The sequence below is a fragment of the Rhinolophus hipposideros genome (genome assembly GCF_964194185.1).
Source record: "Rhinolophus hipposideros genome assembly, chromosome: 10".
In the NCBI taxonomy this organism is placed as follows: Eukaryota; Metazoa; Chordata; class Mammalia; order Chiroptera; family Rhinolophidae; genus Rhinolophus; species Rhinolophus hipposideros.
Genome location: NC_138056.1, coordinates 48,000,951 through 48,024,211, shown reverse-complemented (window position 1 = coordinate 48,024,211; position 23,261 = coordinate 48,000,951). Strand labels below are relative to the sequence as shown.

At 35.4% G+C, this 23,261-nt stretch overlaps 1 protein-coding gene across 1 annotated transcript in view; it reads left to right on the top strand.

Annotated features, from left to right (window-relative positions):
- Window positions 1-499: 499 nt before the first annotated feature.
- PGM2L1 (phosphoglucomutase 2 like 1) overlaps window positions 500-23,261 on the top strand; it is a 43,100-nt gene continuing 20,338 nt past the window's right edge. The window contains exons 1-2 of the mRNA XM_081061865.1: window positions 500-917; window positions 21,950-22,117. Of these exons, the coding sequence (XP_080917991.1) occupies window positions 807-917; window positions 21,950-22,117 (279 nt within the window). The 5' untranslated portion in view covers window positions 500-806. The remainder of the gene's footprint in view (window positions 918-21,949; window positions 22,118-23,261) is intronic.

The window sequence follows — 23,261 nt, the reverse complement described above, 5'->3', positions numbered from 1 at the left end:
AGACGCTGAGTAACAGGTACAGGGCGTGTTCGTAGGGAACAGCCTTAAGGGAGCTCTTTTTCCTTGGAGGAAAAGGAGGGTGCGGAGCTGCTGGGAGTCGTAGTCCTTGCGGCAGTCTCCGCAGACCTCGGGGAAAGAAAAGAACTACAGCTCCCGTAAGGCTGTGCGGGACAGCCCCGCGCCCCCTCCCGCCAGGCGCGTGCCCCTAGGCGAAACTGGAGGGCGAGTTGTGCGCGCGCTGCGAGTGCTGAGGTGGGGAGCTAGTGGTGGGGTGCTCGAGAAAAGGAGACGCGTGGGAGTGTGTGGGGATTGTAACAAGGACGAGAACGTGACAAAAGGCAAATTCAAAAAAATAAAAAGAGCCGTGCCCCGTTCCTTCCCCACCCAGGCAGAGCCTAACTCCCGCAACCGCAGAGACTTCGGGGACGCTCCCCGGCTCGAGCTTCACGCCCTAAGGGGCTTAAGTCAGCAGAGGCGGGAAGGGGCGGGGCCTAGGGCTCGGGGGCGGGGCCTAAGGTGGTCAAGGCGGAGGCGGCGGCGGCCACGGCCAAGCCCCAGACATCTGGGACTGTTGTTGTTCTCTCGCGGTGGGACCGCCTCAGTGGATTCCCCGAGAGAGAGACCAGGAGCTGGTCTGGTGGGGTGCGGGCGACCGCATACCCCCTTTCTCCTGCTTCCGGCGCCAACATCCTGCGGTCGGTCTCTGATGCCCTTCAGTGAGGAAGGGGCGTCGGCACCCTGGTGAGAGCCCTCCCAAATCGGTGTCTTCGTCGGCCCCCTGGCGCGCACAGCCGGGTCTGGCTGCCATGGCTGAAAACGCAGAAGGGGACTTGAACTCCAACCTGCTCCACGCCCCCTACCACACCGGGGACCCTCAGCTAGACACGGCCATCGGGCAGTGGCTCCGTTGGGATAAGGTGGGTACCCGGCCAGCCCGGCATCCATCCCTCCCGCGTGTGCTCCCACACACAGTCCGCCCTCTCCCATCCCCACCCGGTGCTCGGCAGGCTGCAGAGGAGATGGGTCAGGCCACCGGGCGGGAGCCATCGTAGCCGGGCGTTGCCCCTACCTGTGCCTGGGCTGCCTCCCAGGGACCGTCGGAGATGAGCAGGGACGCCTGTAGTCGCTTCCTTTCGCAGTGCGCGAAATTGCAACCCCCCTCCTCCCACCCTCCCTTCACATGCATGTCATCTCTCGAAAAAAATAATAATAATAACAATAATAAGAAGAAGTCATCATCATTGTGAATTATACCCGTCCTAGTGCTATTTCCTTTCCCCTTTGTTTTCCTTTGACTTCCGTCTCTGCAAACCCGACAGTGGTTTTTGGCATCCTTCTTGTACGTTTCTGACCGCTATCCGCTTTAGTTCTGGTCTGGTGTGTTTCCACCTTCTGTCGCTAGGTATTCGCTGGGCTTTTATCACTCCCTGATGTTCTCTAGTTTCACCTTTTGTTCTTGAGAAAGGTAAGGATTCCCTTACCTCTTTCTTTTCCTTGATGGGAACTATTTCCTGGAAGTATTCTGTTAAAACAATAATAATCATGTTTTCCAGGTTTCATATGATGCTCTTGATACAGCATTGTTTTTGCTTTACCCATTCCTCCTCTATTCCCCCCACCTCCTCCAAGTTTTGCGGTGATTTCATCTTGTGCAGGCATATGGGATGGATCTGTGAGAGCTAGAATTAAAATGCAGCTGGAGGCCCCTGGTGGTTCCGACGGAGGAAGACGATCCAAGCTTTTGCTTTGTCAAATGCATTAAATGCATTTGTTAAAGTTGAGAAGGCAACGTTTAAAAAAAATGGAATGAATAATACTGAATTAAAGAATTAGCATGGTAGTATAAGAAATCATGTACAATTTCCTAAAGGATTAGCTTTTTGAAAAAGTTTTATTTTCACTTTGTTCAGTCATTCATACATTCAGCACAAAGTATTTATATGAGCACTGCGTAATGTTCCTGGGCCTATTAGGCTCAAGGAATACTAGTGGTGACAAAGACAGAAAGCGTTCCTGCCTTCAACAAGCCTGCCATTCGCAGATAGGGAAGACCAACAAATAAACAATCACCAATGAGTTAGTTAGTATTACTTGGTCATATGCATCTTGCGCATCCTAATTCTTACTCTGGAGTCCAAACCAGTGCTTCTCAAACCTTGAAGTGCTTACAGATCACTTCGGAATCTTAAAATGCAGATTCTGACTTAGAAGCTCTGGGGTGGGGCCTGAGATTCTGAATGAGCTCCCAGGTGATACCAGTGCTGCTGTATCAAAGTGGACCACACTTTGAGTAGCCAGATTCTAGAGTGTTGTGATTAAGATACCAGAGAACTAACTCTCTTATTGTAGGATTTGGTTATATATATATATGATATGCACATGTGCATATATATTTTTTAATCAAGTGTGCAAAATCTGTGATATCCCATTAACACTAGGGTGCTCAAAGTGCAAATAACTTTAAAGCCAGTTTGCCAGTATTTATTAAATGCCTGCTATGAATATAGTTCCTTGCTGTGGAAGGATACAAAAGAAGTGAAGATTCAAAGATTGCTCTTCTGCTTTTAGTCCTTTAGGGAGGAGGAAATCTAATAGACATGAAAGAGTTAAGGCATAGCATCCGGTAAAATGATATATAATACAAACTGACTATATAAATATCTTCAGCAGGGAAAATTAACAAAATTACAAATGAATGTTTTCCTTACATGTTTAATATAGTTGTTTTTGTTTAAAGCCATCTGGTTTCATTGGTATTGTCAGTAAATGAATGTGGTTGTACTTACATCTCCCTAAAGTGAAAGGAAGATTTATGAAATTCAAGACACTTGCAGAATTCCAACACAATTTAATTTACTAGTAACTATTATGTATGTCAAAGCCTTTAGCCCGTCAACATTAGGAGTTTAGTTTTCATTGCCATGGATGAGATCTTTTGTTCTCTTTAGGTGCTAGTTTTGACTATACTTTTCTTAATAAGTCTCTTGATTTTTTTTTTAAAGACTGATTGTCTCTGTTGTGCCTAGATATTGTTGGGATATACTGAAATATAAAAAGACTATAAAATGCGTGTAAACATAAAAAGATAATGCTAGAGTAGCATTGGTGGCAATTAAATGGTTTATAGACAGTTCTTTTAGGAGTTCAAAAGTAAGAGTGACCTGTCGACTGGATGGTCAAGAAAAACTTTACAAAAAGATATAATACATAGAATATGAATGAAGAGAGCCTTCATTGAAAGTGGAAGAGAAATTCTTAATTTATATTTAAAGTGCCCTCTGTATACAAGACACTGGCTGAAAAACCTGTGGGAGATACAAAGATGAAATAGATATAGATCATATCTTTAAAGAACATAGGATGGAAGATAAAAGTTCACAAATATAATACATAGAGTAAGTAATAAGTGTCATTAACAGAAGAATAGATTTAAATAATTACAATAATTATTTAATAAAAATAATAAATGATTACTTAATCCCTCTCTCAATGGGATAAAATATTTTTAATTGGTAAATAAAGGTGTATCTACTGTGGCTTGATCGTGTAGGTAAGAGAGGCTATGTCCCAGGGCACTGAAATGGAGAGTGCAGAAATGTAAAATAAGGGATCAGACTTAACAGCATTTATTATCTTACACGTTGGCAGCATATGTAGTCTTTTAGCATAGAGCAACTGAGTGTAATACGTGATTAGTACCTAGTTAGTGAAAAAAAAAACCTATCAAATGCCACTGATTCTTAATGACTCTAGTGAGATGTTAATATATAATAAGTTATAAATTGATCCGAGGGCAATTTGCTACTTGCCTGAGACACCAAAATTGCTAGTTTTCGTCTTGGTGGTGTGATGTACTTTGAAAAGTCTTCATGAGAAAGTGTTATTTGTGCCGAACTTTAAGAATGAGTTAAAATTTTGATTTACCAACATGGAGAGGAGGACTGTTCCAAGTAGAGAGTGAATCTTTATGTGTGTATTTAGAACATTTGTTTTTGGTATAGCTTAGAGAGAAATTGTTGGAAAGGCATGTAGAGACCATGTCATAGAAAGGCTTTACAGTTGACCCTTGAATAACATGAGTTTGAACTGTGTGGATCCACTTATATGTGGATATTTTTCAATAAATACATACAGTACTGTTAATGTATTTTCTCTTAATGATTTTCTTAACATTTTCTTTCCTGTAGCTTACTTTATTGTAACAATACAGTATATCATACATATAACAGACAAAATATGTGGTAATCAATTGTTTATGCTAGTATCAGTAAGGCTTCTGGTCAACAGTAGACTATTAACAGTTAAGTTTTGGGGGAGTCAAAAGTTATACACAGATTTTCGACTGGGGGAAGTTGGGAGAGGGGGTCAGTGCCCCTAACACCTGTGTTCGAGTCAATTAGGTAGTATGTTTTTAGTGGCCTTGAATAAATAATAGTGTGTGTGTTAAAAAGAAAATAGTGCAACAAGACAGGGTGTTTATTGGGGCAGTTTATTGGGGTATCCCGTGTATTTTCTATGGTGGGCATTCTGTTGGTAAATTTACTGCAGTCCAAGATCTGACCGTTGGTTTCTAGGCCTTCAGACTAATTTGTTATTCTGACTTGTCTCAGGATGGACTCACCCTACTTAAGGGCAAGAAACTGATACTGAATTCAGAATGCTATTTTATTAATTTATGGTACAGACATAATAGTGGATTTGTCTCTATCAGGGCATTTACTAGATGCACCATAAGAGTAGTCAAAGAATTGGGAGATTTTTAGTGATTAAAATCCAATCACAAGTCAGGTGCATGGCATAAATGTTTAACAGTATCCGCCTGTAATAAGTGAATGAATGCTTCCATCTGTAGGATGGGACTCTCCTACTGCTAGAACCCAACAAGTCCATGGCCAAGATGTTCTTCCTCCAGGCGCAGTGCACAGATGACAATTCTACAGTGTCATCTGTGACCCTTCTGTGCTTTAGGGCTGACTAAGTCTTCCCCTTCCTTCCTCTTTCTATTGACGTTTTCATACATTCTGTCAAATTGCAGCAAGTCTCACTGGCCTAGAAGCCAGGTTCTCTTTAACATGACAACTATCTCCTGTTTCTGATCTACTGTATATTTTAACTTTTGAAAGCAAACTTATGTCCAAGATATTAAGAACAGGCCAAGTTTGAGTGGGAGTGAGCGACACCAGCCACAGGGCAGAGCTGCTGAGCCAGCTGTAGCAGCAACAGCTGTATACTGGTACTGACCACAATGTGAAGGCAGAAATAGGCCGTGACATTTAGAGAAACGGTGAGTAGAACATTCTAGTCTTAGAAAGTGGGTCTATGTTGAGAAAGAGTAGAATGTAAAGTTAAAGATAGATTATGTTAGGTTAGGCTTATGAAATGCCTGATAATAGAAATAAGCGACTTCAATCGTAGCCAGTGATTTTCAGATGTCTAGTAGTGAAGTTTTTTCAATCACAGCATAGCCCAGGTAGAAAAGTGGTGAATGAATTCTCTTTTAAATCATCATTGTGTGATGGAAAATACACCCATGAAGCACCTCTACAAAGGTAGTCTAGTCCTCTTTCATTGTGTAGAGCCCCAAAGAAGTTGTGGAAATTATCCAGTTGTGGTGGAGCCTGGACCAGAGCTTGGATCTGCCACCTAGTTCAATCCAGTTTTTACAAAACAGTTTATATTACATTGTTTTGTTCACATTGTTCTAATACTTTATTTGGCATTTAATCAGTGAAGAGTACAGGGTACATATGGCTTTATTTAATTTGGAAATATTTGTACTTATTACTTGAATTGGAGTGTTTCAAACTTTGTAAAATGTTCTAAATCTCATTTGATATTCACAGCAACCTGTGCGGTAGGCAGGCTGGGGAGTAGATTATCTTCATTTTTACAAGTAAAGAAACTGAGATTCAGAAAAGAAAAATGACTGGCTCAGGACATAGGGCTTTTAAGTGGTAGAGTTGGAACTAGAACCCAGGTATTTGGCCTTTACTCTAATTTTCTCATCACTGTACTAGACTCTATAATCTGAATACTTAGGTAGTAAATATTAATGACATCAGAAACCAAGTTTCAAGGGCCTCATTAAAACCATTTGATAGGCTTTTCTAAAAGCTGGAGTGGGATGTAATATTCAGCAGAATAAATAAATTATCATGAAATTTTTTTAAAGAGCTGAATTTGCTGCTCAACAATTGCTTGTCTCCTTGGCAACAACATTCTCCTTCTGTCCAGGAAATTTAGTACATATGACTGAGGGTTTGGATTTATTTTCTTTTTAAGAAAAAAAGGAAAGTTGTGTGTAGACCAGGTCATAGAAAGGCTTTGCATTTGACCCTTGAACTACATGGGTTTGAACTGTGTTGGATTCACTTATACGTGGCTATCCATGCCTTTTTTCTTTTTATTTCCAAATTTCTTACATTTTTTTCTCAGTTTTTACCATTTTATTTTTCATTTATTTCAAATAAATTACATACTTATGATAAAAATAGCACAAAAGGATTCTAATGGAAAGCAATGTTTGGCTCTTCTCATCCTCAATTTAGTCTTTAGAAGCCATTTTTAACTGTTTTTAGTTATTCTCATCAAAACACTAAATAATATGCTATTACCACTATTCTTTGATTTATTTCAGATATTATCTGTCAAATATGTTCTATGAAAAATGGAAGCTCGTTCACACTATTCTCTACCCCTCCTACATTTCATTATACTATTATTTTTCGTTATTCTTTTGAAAGTTTACATAATGTAATTAGTGCTGACAAAGTCTGCAGAACAATAAGTCTAGCTCACAACACAGAGATCCCAACTAGCTGTTCTAGTTAGGAGGAGATTGGCAGAAAACATATCTATTATATACAAAAACAGAGAAAACCCATACCAACTTTCTAGAAAAATCTGTGATTTTTCTAGATACTGTGGATACTCTATTGTTGGTTCCTGGATACAGTTAGATACTGTGGATATCAGTAACTAACCAAGGATCAAGTTATGTAATGAAAACAAGTATTATGTGCTTAATTAATTGTTTTTACTATTTTATATGGCTGTACTGCTTTTCAGAAATATTTCCTCAAAGTAGAAGGTTGATTAGTAATTTAGTGCAGATTTTACTAAAGGAGTAATTTTTCATTAGTGAGTTACTCTCTGCTTTATTGCTAATTAGTACTAAGGCTGCTGCCCTCTGGTGTTGGGAATTAATGGAAAAAATGATTAATGCTGGTGGGAAAAATGAACAGTAATGTGTATACAATCCTTCTTGGGATCTTTCATACCAAATAATTTAGTGAATACTGTATCTTACCAAACAAAACTATGAAAATGGCCATATTTAATGCCCGAAAGCATGTGAAAATTATAATGTAAATGAAGAATACTATGCTTCTCAGATACAAAGACATTTAACTTTCAGCTAACCAGAACCTCCTTAGAAAATCTCTTCAATACATTCAGTAGTTTTATTTTGTGGTTTCTGCTTCAGAATTTTCTCATGTCAGTGTCCCTTTGAAATATTTCATTATTTATGCAAGTAAAAATTAGAAAAAAACCTAAATGCCCACCAGTAAGGGAGAGAATACATAAACTGGCATACTCTGCAGCAGTTGAAAAGAATAGCATAAAATCTACATGTATTGAAAGGACCTCCAAGATACACGTGTATTCAGTGAAATAACTTCTAAAGCATCATGTACAATTTAATACCATATATAATAAATATATGTAATATGTATACATATATAATAAAAAGAAATAAAGCAAAACTGCATTTCTATAAGTATGTAGATAGATGTACGTAAAGTTCTGGAAGGATACATTACAAACAAGACTAGTTCCCCCAAAGTGCAGGGGTCTGGGAATGAAGGTAATAGTCAAAGCTTTATCTATATTGTTAGTATGTTTTTTAAAACAGGGAAACAGTATTGATGTCATTTGTAATTAATAATTAAAAATACAATTTAAAATATAAACTAAGGACAACTAAGTGGTCAACTGTCTGAGGCTGGTTTTTAAGAGCAATAGGAGTTCAAAGTCAGGAAGATCTGTAAAAAGTAGAATTTGATCTGGACTTTGAAGGATGCGTAGGATAGGAATAGATGATGGGTAGAGAGGCAGAAAACTTAAGGTGGGAGAAATAAAATAATAAAATGGAAAATGAAACGGATCGGGGAATTGAAACTGAACAGGGGGCATGCAAGAACATGAAGAGATTTTCTTTAAACTCAAATATATAGCATATGTTTTAGACTGCTGTGGTGGTTAAGAATAGAGAAAAGAAAACTAGTGTTTTTTGAGTGATCCATATGTTAGACATGGTACTAGATGGTTTCATGTAAAAAGTCTCTTTTAATCTTCCCAAGGTTTGTTTGAGATAGTTATTACCATTTTTTTACCTATACACAAGCTCGGGCTCAGAGAAATAGAGACAGTACTTGAATCCAAAAAGGTTTGGAACTTCTCTGCCCTTTGGGATCTGATCCCATCCTGCCTAACCTTTACATTTGATGTAACCAGAATTGGACTGTATTGTTGGTTCCTAGATGATTAATCTGGCTGTAGTATGTAATTAGGATGTGATGGGTTTAGATTTGTGGAAGGTAGCCTGGGGACTCTTCTAGAAATATGGATGTCAAAGCTGTACATTAGGATGCTTATAGAGCCTTCTAAGAAAGTTGAAGAAGAGGTGATGAGACTTATTAACAAATTGATTTCTCTCATTTTAAAAACACAGAGAACAAAAAACTTCCCATTTTGGTAAATCATAACATTTTGCTAAATTTGAATCAGATCTTTTAAAAGAAATAAGCAAATTACAGATTTAACCAAAAACAACAAAAGAACAAGACAAACAAATGAGAAACAAAAACTCATAGACACAGACAATAGTTTAGTAGTGGTTACTAGAGGGTAAAGGGGGTGGGGGGTGGGAGATGAGGGTAAGGGGGATCAAATATATGGTGATGGAAGGAGAACTGCCTCTGGGTGGTGAACACACAATGGGATTTATAGATGATGTAATACAGAATTGTACACCTGAAATTATGTAATTTCATTAACAATTGTCACCCCAATAAATAAATTTTTTTTTAAAAATTACAGATTTAGTTTAAATTCCTGTATTTACTTCCCTGATCCCATTCTCCTCCTTTCCTCCTTTCCCCAAAGTAACCATGGCATACATCTAGGAATACTAGAGTTTTGCCTAAATTTCCTGTTTTGTTAAAAAATTGTGAAAAAAAGAAAAAATATTGTTTTGCTTTTCACTTATCAAATAAAGATAGCCCTGGAAGTTAAACAGCTCCTTTTTTAAAAACAAAAATCACTCAGTCAAAACTATTTCAGTACCTGAGACCACTCAAACAAAATTGAAGTATTACATTTCTTATAATATATACTTAGTATGTAACTTTTGAAAATGTGAATACTATTAGCTTATCTCTACATGGTACACTATAAGATTTTCAGAAGCTATAGTTCCTTAACAGAATGAAAGCCAACAGTAAAATAACAGCTAATACAGACTAAGACATTCTCTAAGTAGAAATGTCATACTTTACAAAAATAAGATCCATTTGTGATTTCTGTAAAATTAAATTCGTACTTACATAAAATAAATGACTTAAATATTTTCTCCTCCAAATGTCAAGGAATTTTTACAAAATTACAAAGAAAAACTTAACAGTAAGAGAGTTGACATTATACTACAATACAACTCACACCAACAGGTATTTAGTACTTTGGTAATTTGCATGTCTTTAAAAAAACCAAAAGAAACCAAAAACCCTGCTTCATAAAGCCACTGAGAATTCAAGCATCTTTCAAATATTGAGAGTTTTTGATTCTTTTGTGTTTAAACAGGTCGTTAACTTGGTCAACTTAGATTGCAAACTCTGTTTCTTGAGAGGCTGAATCTCAATTTATTCTTTTATTCTTAGCTGGAGTCTGTCCCACACATATACAGTACGAGAGTCAGCCAGAGATTTGGGCAGAGTTTACATGCCTAACGTGGGGTTCTCCCTCTCTACTCTCCTTTTTGGACATACACTCCAGTGGCTGTGGTTGTCCTGAACTCAGTGCTCTGGTTCTGCAGGCCACAAGGACCGTGGGATTTTCATTGGTGCTTTAGCCACTGCACGTGGCTCTCACTATTACGTGCCCTCAAATTAAAAGCCATAAAAATGGGAAACTCCCTGTGCTGGGTCCTTCTCCCAAATGTTAACTCCCTTGTAGGATTAAGCCTGCTTTTGTTTACTCTCCATCCAGTACCTTCAGGTCTTTGTGGATTTTGGTTTCGCTTTCTTTGTTTTTATATTTTGTCTAGAGTTTATAGTTGTTATCAGTGGGAAGGTCAGATATTGTCACAGTGTACTTGACCATATAGGAAACAGATGGTATATGTTTTTTTGTGCCATTTACAATTATTTCTTTTTCTGTTTGTTGGTATAGAGAAATGCAATTGACATTTTAATAGTGACCATGTATCAAACAACCCTACTATATTCTAACATTAATTCTAAAAATTATTTACTCTTACTGATTTTTTTATGTGCTCAATCGTTTCATCTGCAAATATGTGAACTTTGTTTCTTCTTTTTCAGTTCTTGTACTTTTTGTCTCTTTTTCTTGCTTTATAGCTTTGGCTAGGACTATAGGTTTTTCTTTTCTCCTCCTTATTGCTAGCCATTATCAGATTCAGGAAGTTCCTTCCTATTCCTTGTGTGCTAAAAGTTAAAAATGTATACAATTGACCCTTGAACAATAGGGGTGTAAACTGTGTAGGTCTACTTGTATGTGGATTTTTTCAAAATATATGCAGTTGGCACTTTGTATCCCGAGGGTTCACATCTACGGTTGGGAATCCATGAATGTGGAAGCCAACTGTATGCCTTGTTCTTCATCATACAATATAGAGGATTTAAGCATCCACAGATTTTGGTATCCGCAGGAGTCCTAGAATCGATCTCCCACAAGTACCATGGGACTGGTTTTAGAGGAGTTAAAATTTATATGCCGATTTTTGACAGCATGGGGTTCAGTGCCTAGTTCAAGGGTCAAATGTATACTTTCACACATATGTATCCAAGGTTGAGTTCCCTATAAGCAGAGATTAGGATTCTTGTGCAAATGATTTATAAAAGGAGTGCTCTCAGGAGAAACCTGTAAGGGAGTGAGAGAATCAGGAGAGGGAAAGGAAAGAACAATGCAATGGTACAGTACTTTCAGGTCAAGTTTAATCTCAGCTTGATTCTGTGCCTCTCAGGAGTGTTAATTGCACAACAGTTACAACCTGCACCAAACAGTCATTGGCTGTTAGCCATTGGGGAAGGTGTGTGTAACCCCTAGGTATTCTGCACAAGCTGGCTCTGATTATCCCAGGACAGTTCTCCAGAGAAGGGCTGTATGTGTGAACTCAAAGCAGTAGTACCTAGAGCAGCTGGAGATGGACACAGCCCATCTAGTTAAAGGGATCTCTGGCAGCAGGGGTCTTATTAGGATCTTTACACACACACACTGAGTTTATATATATTACTTGTTTACTAATAAATGTTTAACTTTATCAGGCACCTTCTCTGCATCTGTTGAGATTGTCACATGATTTTTCTTTTGTAACCTGTCAATGTTATAGATAACCTTGATTGATTTTCAAATATCATGCCAACCTTGTGTTCTGGTATAAATCCAACTTTGTCATGATATATTATTCTTTTATATATTGCTGGATTGATTTGATACTATTTTATTTAAGATTATTGCACCTGTGTTTGTTAGTGAGTCTTATGATTTTTCTTTCTAATTGTGTCTTTGTTTGGTGGTTGTATCAAGGTTAAGCTAGACAGATAAAAAAAGTTGATGAGTGTACCTCTCTTTATCTTTTCTGGAAGAGTTCTAATAAGATTTTAGTTATTTCTTTCTTAAATATGCTTTGGAACTTGCCATTAAAACCAACCGAGAATGGGGGTGGCCAGTAAGCTCAGTTGGTTAGAGCGCGGTGCTCTTAACAGGATTGCCAGTTTGATCCCCACATGGGCCACTGTCAGCTGTGCCTTCCACAACTAGATTGAAACAACTACTTGACTTGGAGCTGATGGGTCCTGGAAAAATACTTAAATAAATAAAAGTTTAAAAAAAAAAAAAAAACGAGGCTGGAGCTTTCTTTGTGGGAAAGTTTTATGATTCATTTTATTATAAGTTTATAATTCTAATCAGGTTTTATGTTTTTTCGTGAACAAAATTGTTTTCCCATACCTATCTAGTCCCCTGACTATAATGGAAACACTATTATTAGTTTTTTGTATATATTTCCACAGATATTTAACCTGTCCCCCTACTAATATTAATACCCTGTTTGCCCGAAAATAAGACCTAACCGGACAATCAGCTCTAGTGCATCTTTTGGAGCAAAAATGAATATAAGACCAGGTATTATATTGTATTATATTATATTATATTATATTATATTATATTATATTATATTATATTATATAAGACCCGGTTTTATTTTACTATTTTTGCTTCAAAAGATTCATTAGAGCTGATTGTCCGGCTAGGTCTTATTTTGGGGGAAACATGGTAGTATACTATCCTGCCAGTGTCCTGCCCTTTGCTCTTTTTCCCACTTAAAATATTTTTATCAGTGTGTGTGTGTATATAAATAAATATATTTATATACACACACACACTGATAAAAATATTTTTAAGACATTGGTCAATTAGTTTGGCATATCAATTCAATGAATACCATCCAGCTGTTATAAAGAATGGAGCAGTCCTATTAAAAATTGTATTTTGTGCATGTGCTCTATCACATGTGGTGAATTAATATATAGATTATGTATTACCATATATTAGTGTTTAAGGTTAAATACTTTAAATCACGTATTCTTTAAATTGCCTGTGGCCTGTGGCAATTTAAAGAATACGTGATTTAAAGTATTTAACCTTAAACAATAATATATGGTAATACGTAATCTATATATTAATTCACCATATATGATAGAGCACATGCACAAAATACAATTTTTAATACTGCTTTGGTGGGTAGGACTAAGTACATATTGTTGAATATGTGTTAGTTAAATGTATGTAAAGCTATACTATGTAGTGCAATATTATATGGGAAAAAGACTTCTGGTTCTACTAATGACAGGTAAGGTGATTTGGACAGCTTTCCTCTAACAGCTAGAAAAAATAGACAGAATATAGATTTAAAAATCTATTTGAAGATACTGAAGACTCAACAAGTTAGCTAAGAATTTCCAGTTCAAGATCTGGAAGAAGATGGAAATTCCAAGCCACAATCTTGAAGAAGACAGAAATTTAGAGAAGTGAATTTAGCCTTTAAGTGCTACTTTTGCCCTGGGCACGTTTGCTGATCCAGGATAAAAGCCCAAGAAGTTTAGCAGTTTTTTTGTTAGCTTTGCTGGGATAGAGGGACAAATATTGAAATTTAGGGCCTACTACGTGTGGGGACTCTGAAAACACTTCCACTGTAGATTTGGGACTCCAAAGGGCTACCCTATGAATATTGGTGAACTCAAAATAAACATCACTCACACAGACTACATCCCATCTTTGAGTCATTTGGAGCCTGAAAAGTGGGTTAAGGTGACCCTGGATTACTAGTGTCTTCAGGTGCTTGGGGTAAGCAAAAAAAAAACTTCCCTGAGGGAGGTACCTTCACCCCAGGCTTCAAATTATTCCTACTAATAATGCTTCAAATATAATATTCAGTACAGAGTCAAAGATAACCAGACACACAAGGAAGCAAGTCAACAGAACAAGAACCTGAAGAACCAACAGATAATAGAAACTGTGGGGACTCCTAATACTGCAGTTATCAAATGCAGACTTTAAAATAACTTGCTTACCAAGTTCAAGAAGATAAAAGAGAAGATGAAAAATTGGGCAGAGAAATGAAAATGATACAAAAATGGCATTGTGGGTTTTTAAAAATAAAAATTATGAATCTGAAAAATTGCAATAACCAAAATTAAGAATTCAAAAAGAATTTAAGAAAGAATTAGTAAACTAGAAGACAGGCCAGTGGAAAACAGTCAGGATGAAGGATGGAATGCCAAAAGGATGAGAAAGAAAATAAAAGAGAAAATATAAGACATAAGATAATACAGTGAAAATTCTAACATATACTTAATTGAAATTTCTTAAGGAGAAGAAAGAGAGAATGAGCCAGGAGGAATATTTGAAGAGATAATGGCTTTGAAATTTCCTAAATTGATGAATGACATCAATCCACAAATTAAGAGTTTGGGATTAATTTGTATTCTCTAAACTTTTCTCCCTGATTACATAAGTCATTCTTCCATATGAGTAAATAAAAGAATAAAAAGATTAATCACCATTAATGAAGGACAGTTTGTTTCTTTTTTGTCTTATTTTTCTATATGTATATATGTATTCATCTTACAAATTTGGAATTTTACTGCACGTATGGTATATATACTTCTAAGTGTTTTCCCATTAAAATTCTAAAGTAATTTTGAAGATACTATTCGAATGCATTTTTTTTATTAGTTTCAGGTATACAAAACAATGTAATAGACATTTTCACCCCTCACAAAGTGATAACCAATCTACTACCCCTCTGACATCGTATATAGCTGTTACAATTCCATTGACAGCATATTCCCTATGCTGTGCTCCACATCCCATGATGATATATAGTATAACATTATATGTTATACTATATGTATATGTATATATGTTATATATATATATATATATATTAGGTGTATAGCGCAGTGGTCAGGCATCTACACAGTCTATGAAGTGGTCTTCATAATAAGTCCATTGCCCATCTGGCAACCTACGTAATCTTTACAACATTATTGATTATATTCCCCAAATTGTATTTCATGTTCCCTTGGCTATGTTGTGACTTCAGTGTCACTAATTATTAGAGAAATGCAAATAAAAACTACAGTGAGGTACCACCTCACTCCGGTCAGAATGGCTATCATCAATAAGTCAACAAACAACAAATGCTGGAGAAAAGGGAACTCTTGTGCACTGTTGGCGGGATTGCAGATTGGTGCAGCCACTATGGAAAATAGTATGGATGTATCTCAAAAATCTGAAAATAGAACTACTTTATGACCCAGCAATTCCACTTCTGGGTATCCAAAGAAATTGAAATTCAAACACTAATTACGAAAAATATATACACCTTTAATGCATTACTATATCATACTTTTTATTTAACCAGTTTTCTATTGGACATATAGTTTGCTTATAATTTTTTTATTATTATAAATAAATTAAATATCCGCATGACTAAATTTTAACATTCATCCATGATTATTTCTTCGGAATAAATTTCTAGAAGTAGAATTGTTGGATCACAGGTTATTTAATATTTAAGGTATTATAACATTGGCAAATTGTTATCTGAGAAATTGTATCAATTTATACTCCCTCTGTGGCAAAATATATTTTTCAAAGATGGCTACATACAAACATAATTTTTTATATCACATGCATTTATTATCTTTTGTATCATATATACATATATGTATATACATACATACATATGTGTGTATGTATATACATATCTCTCATTCCACCCCACATGTTGTAACTTTGGCACACCCCAGTTGAAAGGTAGGATCTATGTTTCCTCCTGGAACCTGGGCAAACCTTTGTACCTGCCCCAAGAAATACAGTTCAGTGGAAGTGAAGCTTCCTGGCTTCCAAGGCTAGGTCATAAAAGGTAATATGGCTTCCATATGGCTTGCTTGCTCTTGGGACACTTGCCCTTGGAACCCAACATTGTGAGGAAGCCAAGCCACATGGAGTGACCGCCATGGTTATTTCAGTTGACAGCGCCAGCTAGGCCCCAGCTGTCAACATCACAAGGCTTCAAATGATTACAACCCTCAATCTTCAAGTCTTCCCACTGAGATGCCAGACATTGTGGGACAGAGACAGGCCATCCCAGCGGTGCCCTTTCTAAATTCCTGACCCACAGAAACTGTGAGAGATAATATATTGTTATTGATTTAAGCCACTAAGTTTGGAGTGGTTTGTTACCTCTGCCATAGTAATTAACATACCTTCTCTTCCCAGCATTGGGCTTAATAATTTTAAAAACTTAATAAAATTTCAGGGTAAAAAATAGTATCTTATGTTAATTTTCATTTCCGTGGTTACTAAGAAGAGGTTATCCGGTAGGGAAGTATTAGTTGGCTTGCTGGCTATAAATATCATTGCAGACTCAATAAGTTTAGTATTGACCTCATTATCTCTCTACCCCCAACTTGTTTCTTACCCCCCACCCTCCACCCTCCAATTCTTACTCACTTTTCAGATCAGATATTACTTCTTCTTCCAGTTAGCTTTCCCTGACTGTGCTCTCCACCCTTCACACCATTCTGGGTTAGAGACTTATCCTGTGTGCTCCTATCGCACCCAGACCTTACTCCTATTCTAATACTTCTCATATTCTATATGGTAATTGCCCTTTTACTTATCTTTATGCCTCATTAGATCTTGAGCTCTGTGAGAGCAGAGACAGTGTCTTCTTGTTCCCTGTTTCCTGTGCTTAATAAATAGATATTTTCAATTAATTCAACAAACAATTGTTGTGCACCTGAGTGTCAGGCTCTGTTCTCAGTACTGGAGATAAAGTAATAATGAAAACAAAGTAATATTTTTGAGTGATTGCATAAAGTGTATATTTATGATTTAATTTAGCCTCAAAGAAAAACATGAAATTATTTGTCCATAGGCCTTTATCTTAAAAAAAGTATCCATTTGATTAGGAAATTCATTTCAGTTGGGAGTTATATTCGATTGCATAATTTAAACTTATTCTAATATTTCCTTTCTCTAATACTTACTTTTCCTGAACGAACACAGCTGCTTTGTCACTATTACTGACTCGTAATCAATGGGCCCGTATTAAGCATCTTCTGTGTACAAGGTACAGATTAGATACTGGGAAGGATACGAATAGGTTTAGAAAATGGTCTCTCCTATCAACTGAACCCCTATTATAGGAGTAATCGATTACTGTTTTTAAGGGTATTTCCACTATCATCCTCTGTTAACTTTTTTCTAATACAGTGGTCCCACCTATCTGTTTTAGGGTCTCACCTATGGAGTCTTAGGTCATGTGGGGGATATGTTCCAAGACCCTTAGTGGATGCCTGAAAACTCGGATAGGACCATATAGACTATGTTTTTCCTATACATACATACCTATGATAAAGCTTAATTTATAAATTAGGCACAGTAAGAGATTAACAATAATAACTAATAATAAAATAGAACTATTATAATAATAAAATAAGGGTTACTTGAAGTGTAGTCTTTCAAGTCTTTTATGTAAACCAATTTATGCCAGTTTCTACAAATTTTTAAAGATGAAAAAATTAAATTTAGAATTAGACGAAGATCCTTTAAATGGAAAAAAATTATTGGTTTAACAAGAGTATATTTTGGACTCAATAAGGAAGCATCTGGTTCTGAAAACATTTTCTGCTTTGGATCTGGCTGACTCAGAAGCAAATATCAGTTATGTTCACCCTTCAGATTTTCAGATTGCAGTTCCTATTTTAACTTCTGTTTAGAAATAAACTTAAAAATTTTTTCTCTGTAGTTATATAAAACTGGTATTTATTGTTTAGACACCAGTTTCTGTAACATTTTTAAATGTTATTTACAGTTTTGCAGTTTTAGATATCTTTGAACTACTTAAAAAGTCATTTTTGTATAGTATTGCCCCCTCTTTAGATTTATAACAATATTAGGATTTGGGATTCTTAATATGTATTATTTTAAATCACTTCTAATCTTCTAAACAATGAGATTAATATTTTAGATTATTTTTAAGCTCCTAAGTTTAATACTGGAATATTAATATACTAGATTCAAGTTGTATAAAAATTATTAAAATACTAGGTTTATAAGAGAAGTAGGAAAGAAAATTTACAGTTGAATTCCTCATTGACAAACTTGATTTGTTTTATATCATGATGATTCATTAATTTTTTATATACTTTTATACTCATTTATATTTATTACACATAAATAATATAGAAGCCCCCTAATTATGAACAGAAGAGATTCAGAAAAGCTTAGGTGAGTCCAAAATGATCCTTCATAGTGAATGCTAACATTTTCATTTGATAGCAGGCAGAGTTGATAACATTTTGGTCTGTGGGTAGCTTTCGTTACATCTATGAAAGTTTGTAAGACATTAACTTTGTTAGAAGAAACATTTCTACATATTTAAAATGTGCTTTTTTTTGTAAATCAATTCTTTCATGTTTTCTTTGAATTTGGATCATATTGGACCTACAATATGGAAAAACAAAACAAAACTCCACAGAGTATTATGTAAGAAGACACACTCTTTTCTTCATTTCAGCCACATAAAGTTGCAGCAATCCATAGGATTAGAACCTAAAGGAAAATATTTGTTTTACAGGTAAAATTTGAAAATAATGCATGGCTTTAATTCTGCATTCTTTAGCTTACTGATTTCATACTAAACAATCAGCTTTATTCCTGATGAAGTATAGTAAATGTTAGTAGCCACTAAAATCTCTGTATTTTCTGCAGGATTACTTTTCTGGGGGTACTAAATTATTAGGACTCTTAAATATGGTAGTTAAAAACAAATTTAGTTCAGATTGAATGAATTTACTTTCTAAATAATTAATGTTCTTTTTATATATTACATCAATAAGTATATTTTCAAAAAGTATGTAAATCAAGTAACTTTCCTACTGACTGACATTATAATTTCAAAGGTGCTTTTTTTACAGTTGGCATCAGTTAAACAATTTTCTTTTTTCGCTGATTAGACTTCTACCTTCAAGTAATGAATGAATTGTAAATAAGAGCACGTTTAGAAAGCAAACAATTTGTATTTGAGAAAGTTCCAATAGACGTCTTATAGATTCAGCTCTTATTAATGGCTTTCTGTAGGTGGGGAAAAGAGTGGTTTGTGAGGTAAAAAGTGTTCATATAGACATACAAGTAAGTGGTTTTTCTCAGCCATCACAGATATATGACTAGTTTTTACCATAAAATAAGTAGTAATATGTACTTAACATCTCCTAACAGTACCAAGGCTGTGCAATAAAAACTCTACCTCAGACCTCGCCCCTGATTTCCTCATTAGAGAGGTACATCACTATTTTTAGTCTCATGTTTGCATGGAGTATTTCCGGAATGATATATAAGTATACAGATACCTTTTTTTGTATAAATTAAAACACTATATATACTCTTCTGCTTTTCATTTAGTATATCTGAGTTCTATGTGAAAATCGTGTTTAAAAATTAATTTGTAGTTCTTTAGACTTCATATAGTTTATAAAAGCTAGTTATTTAAGATTTTAACAAAATACAACTAATTTCATCATCTCGATGAAAAATATATGATAATCATGGCTACATAGATATCCATTTAGCTATATTTTTAAACTTTGTAACATCAACATCTAATTTAATGTCTAGTTATGAAATAGTGGAAAAATCTGAGTTTAAAGTAGATTGCAAATGCCTGTCACAGTAATCGCTTAATTCTTTTTAAATTTTTTATTTTTGACATTCCATATCAGTTTCAGGTGTGCAACCTAGTGATTAGACATTTATATAATTTATGAAGTGATCATCCTGATAAATCTAGTACCCACCTGGCACCGTACATAATTATTATTGGTGTACAACAATATAATTGACTGTATTCCCTGTGTTGTACTTTATCACTTAGTTCTTTTTACCATAGAAATTTGCTTACGTCTAATGCAGAATGATTCTTTATTCGTTTTTATTTTTCTCTAATTTACAGACTTTTTCAGGACCAGGAATTAGGTTAGTATTGGTTATAATGTTTATAACAGGGAATGGAATTTTTAGACCCTACTCTACTGGCTGTGCAGTTACACATTAGGAAGTATACTCAGAAACCTAAAAGCACTCATGTCTGGTGGATCATTTTTATATTTATATAGGTATAATGAAAGGAATATTGTTTTGCTCAGTATTAGAAGCATTATTAATTTACCCTACATAACTATTTTGTTTGTGAGATGGTTCAGTCTTCAGAGCCAGACAAACCTGGATTCAAATAAATCCTGCTTAGACCTCCCGTGTTAACTAGGCTCAGTGTTACTAGGCTCCCTCTCCGAATCTTAATGTCTTCGTCAATACAATGGTAATAATATTACCAGTAAGATGCTGCAATGAATATTTTGTATCAATAAATCCTTTTGTTCATGTGAAGGTGTTGCTGTGGCCAGAGAAATCTGTGGGCCAAAAAGCACGTGCAGTTTAAATTTTGATAGTTGCTGCAAAATCACTTGAAAAAGACTATCCCAGTTCAGTACTGTTAAAGTGTATTACAGTGTCGTGTACTCTCCATAGTACTGAAGTTTTTCAGTCTTTTCAATTTTTGTCATTCTTATGCCCATTTGTAAACAATAACCCTCTCCAAGTCTCTGGCTTCTGTATCAAATCTGGTGGTATCTTAGACATTGGAATAATATGGTCATAGCCCAGATAATCTTATTGTTCAGATTTTTCTCTTAGTAGCGATTCATTTTTTTTTAAAAGTTTATTGGGGTGACAATTGTTAGTAAAATTACATAGATTTCAGGTGTACAATTCTGTATTACATGATCTAGAAATCCCATTGTGTGTTCACCACCCAGAGTCAGTTCTTCCATCACCATATACTTGGGGATTCATATTTATATGTAGCTTATGTATTTGTTAGTGTGTACCATTTATAAAATGGAGAGTCCTTGAGTCTATATAGATAGATAGATAGATAGATAGATAGATAGATAGATAGATAGATAGATAATGTATATATACATATAGATAGATATATGTATATATATATATATTTAAACATCCATCTATTTTAGACAGATTATAATTTCAGTTAATCATAATTCCATGGCTTCTCATTAGCTTGTGGCATGCGCTTTGGTTACTTTAATTTCAGCTATAACCAGAAACCCTTTTTGTTTAAATTATATATAATTTTTTTTCTTTACAAGTACAAATATGCTCTAATATTTAGTACCTTTCAGGTAGCTTGGTTTATAATTCTCAATATTCATTATCAAGGTATGGACTACAGATCTAGAAGATCTAAGCAGGTATTACGGTTCACCTTATTTCCTTAATATTTGATTCTTTCTCCTAGAAAAAAAATACTGGGAAAATCCATTTAAGTTTTGTTCTTATCATTGCATTACTATTTGAAACTTGCTACTTTTTTGTGAAACACTGTTTTTAACCACAGGCATCCTTGAGATTTATGAAAATAAGTTCAAGTATGTGCTAATGAAATAGATAACGTTAAAATATATGTAGATGTCGGCATCCCCTGCCTCACAAGGCTTGCTTGGACTGAATTTTCATTCTCATTCTTAACCAAGGCCACATTTAACACTTAAGACCTTTTTATGGTCAACTCTTACTATAGATAAATTGAATGGTTTTCCGTGAGTTTAAAGAGTAGGCTTATCTGATCATTTTGAATTGCAGAGGTTTAGTATTGTAGTTGGTAGACACATTTTGATGGCATTTATCCAGTAGCTTCTATACTTTTTTTAAATCTTAACATAGACTCTAATTTAATTGATGTCAGTTTTTGACTAAGAGGTTTATTTTGGATCTATAGCTCTCAAGTTTATCAATTTGCTTAAAAAACATTCTTGAATATGTTATAAAGAATACTATGACAATTAGAAATAATGTAAACCACTCTCAATAGGGCCTGGCTCCTTTGGGAACCCAGTCAATGGCAGGTATTGTTTTATTTTACATACTAATATTAACAAGTAGCACTGTGGAATTTAGAACCTTATGATATATGCATAGTACTTCTTGGCTCCTCAGGAGGGCCTCATATTAGGACTCTGCCTGTGATCCTGATTAAGTTTTAATACTTCTTTTTTTATAGAATCCCAAAACAAAAGAACAAATTGAAAATCTGTTACGGAATGGAATGAACAAGGAATTGCGAGATCGACTTTGTTGCCGAATGACTTTTGGGACTGCAGGACTTCGCTCTGCTATGGGGGCAGGATTTTGCTATATTAATGACCTTACAGTGATACAATCAACACAGGTAAGTATTATAAGGTATTATACATACACTCTTTGTTACTGTTGGTTTTTTTTTCCTTGTAAACTAGGTAGAGCCTTTCTAAAAGACGAATACAAAAGCAAAACCTTAATATTCAGGCTCTTGTAAGTAGAAAATGTACACATTGTAAAGTAAAAAAATGAACAAATTCTGACCTTTGATTTATCTTAGAAGTCATTATGTATCTTAATTTACGTATCTTAGGTCACAAACTAACTTTCTGACTAAGAATTCCTTTGGTTGCCATTGTCCTTCTTGACAGTGTTATGTTGCATTTGAAACAGGAAATGGATAATGATATTTCCAATTAATACAAAGAAACAAATTTAGATTACCCTTATTGGCATAGGGCGATTGATAAAGGTTAACCAGAGTATTTGGAAAATTTAGTTGAAAATATTTCCTTTTAATATGGTTCTCCATATCCATTTGAGAATTCTTTAAAACAGTGTATGATATGATACAACTTATTTTATTTCTCTCCGTTTTTATGCAATTTAATCTGGAAACAAATTAACTTCTCTTTCCAGTGAATCATCCTCACTGCTTCAAGGAGCTATACTTTGTTTGAAGGCCAAAATACATTTAGCATATACTAAAAATAGTTCTGGACTAGAGAAATGTTCAGTAGTCATAATTCTAATTGATATTGCCAAACAGTAAATCATCTTTAGCTTTGTGAGGGCATTCTCTAAAGCCAAGGGCTAAAGCAAGAGATAGGGAAGAAGGGATGATAAGATGATTGAATAGGTAAGATACAGGGGACCTTCCCCCAACCCACCCACTCTCCATCTCCTTTGTTCTTTATCCAGAGATGCTTCAGTTCATTTTTATATATTGGGTTTCCTCTTTTTTTGTTTCTTTTAAGATTTTATTGAGGAAGGGGAACAGGACTTTATTGGGGAATAGTGTGTACTTCCAGGACTTTTTTCCAAGTCAAGTTGTCCTTTCAATCTTAGTTGCAGGGGGCGCAGCCCACGATCCCTTGCGGGAGTTAAGGAATTGAACTGGCAACCTTGTGGTTGAGAGCCCACTGGCCTATGTGGGAATCCAACCGGCAGCCTTCCGAGTTAGGAGCCACTGGGCCGGCCCCTATTGGGTTTCCTCTTAAGCTTTCATTTTAAAT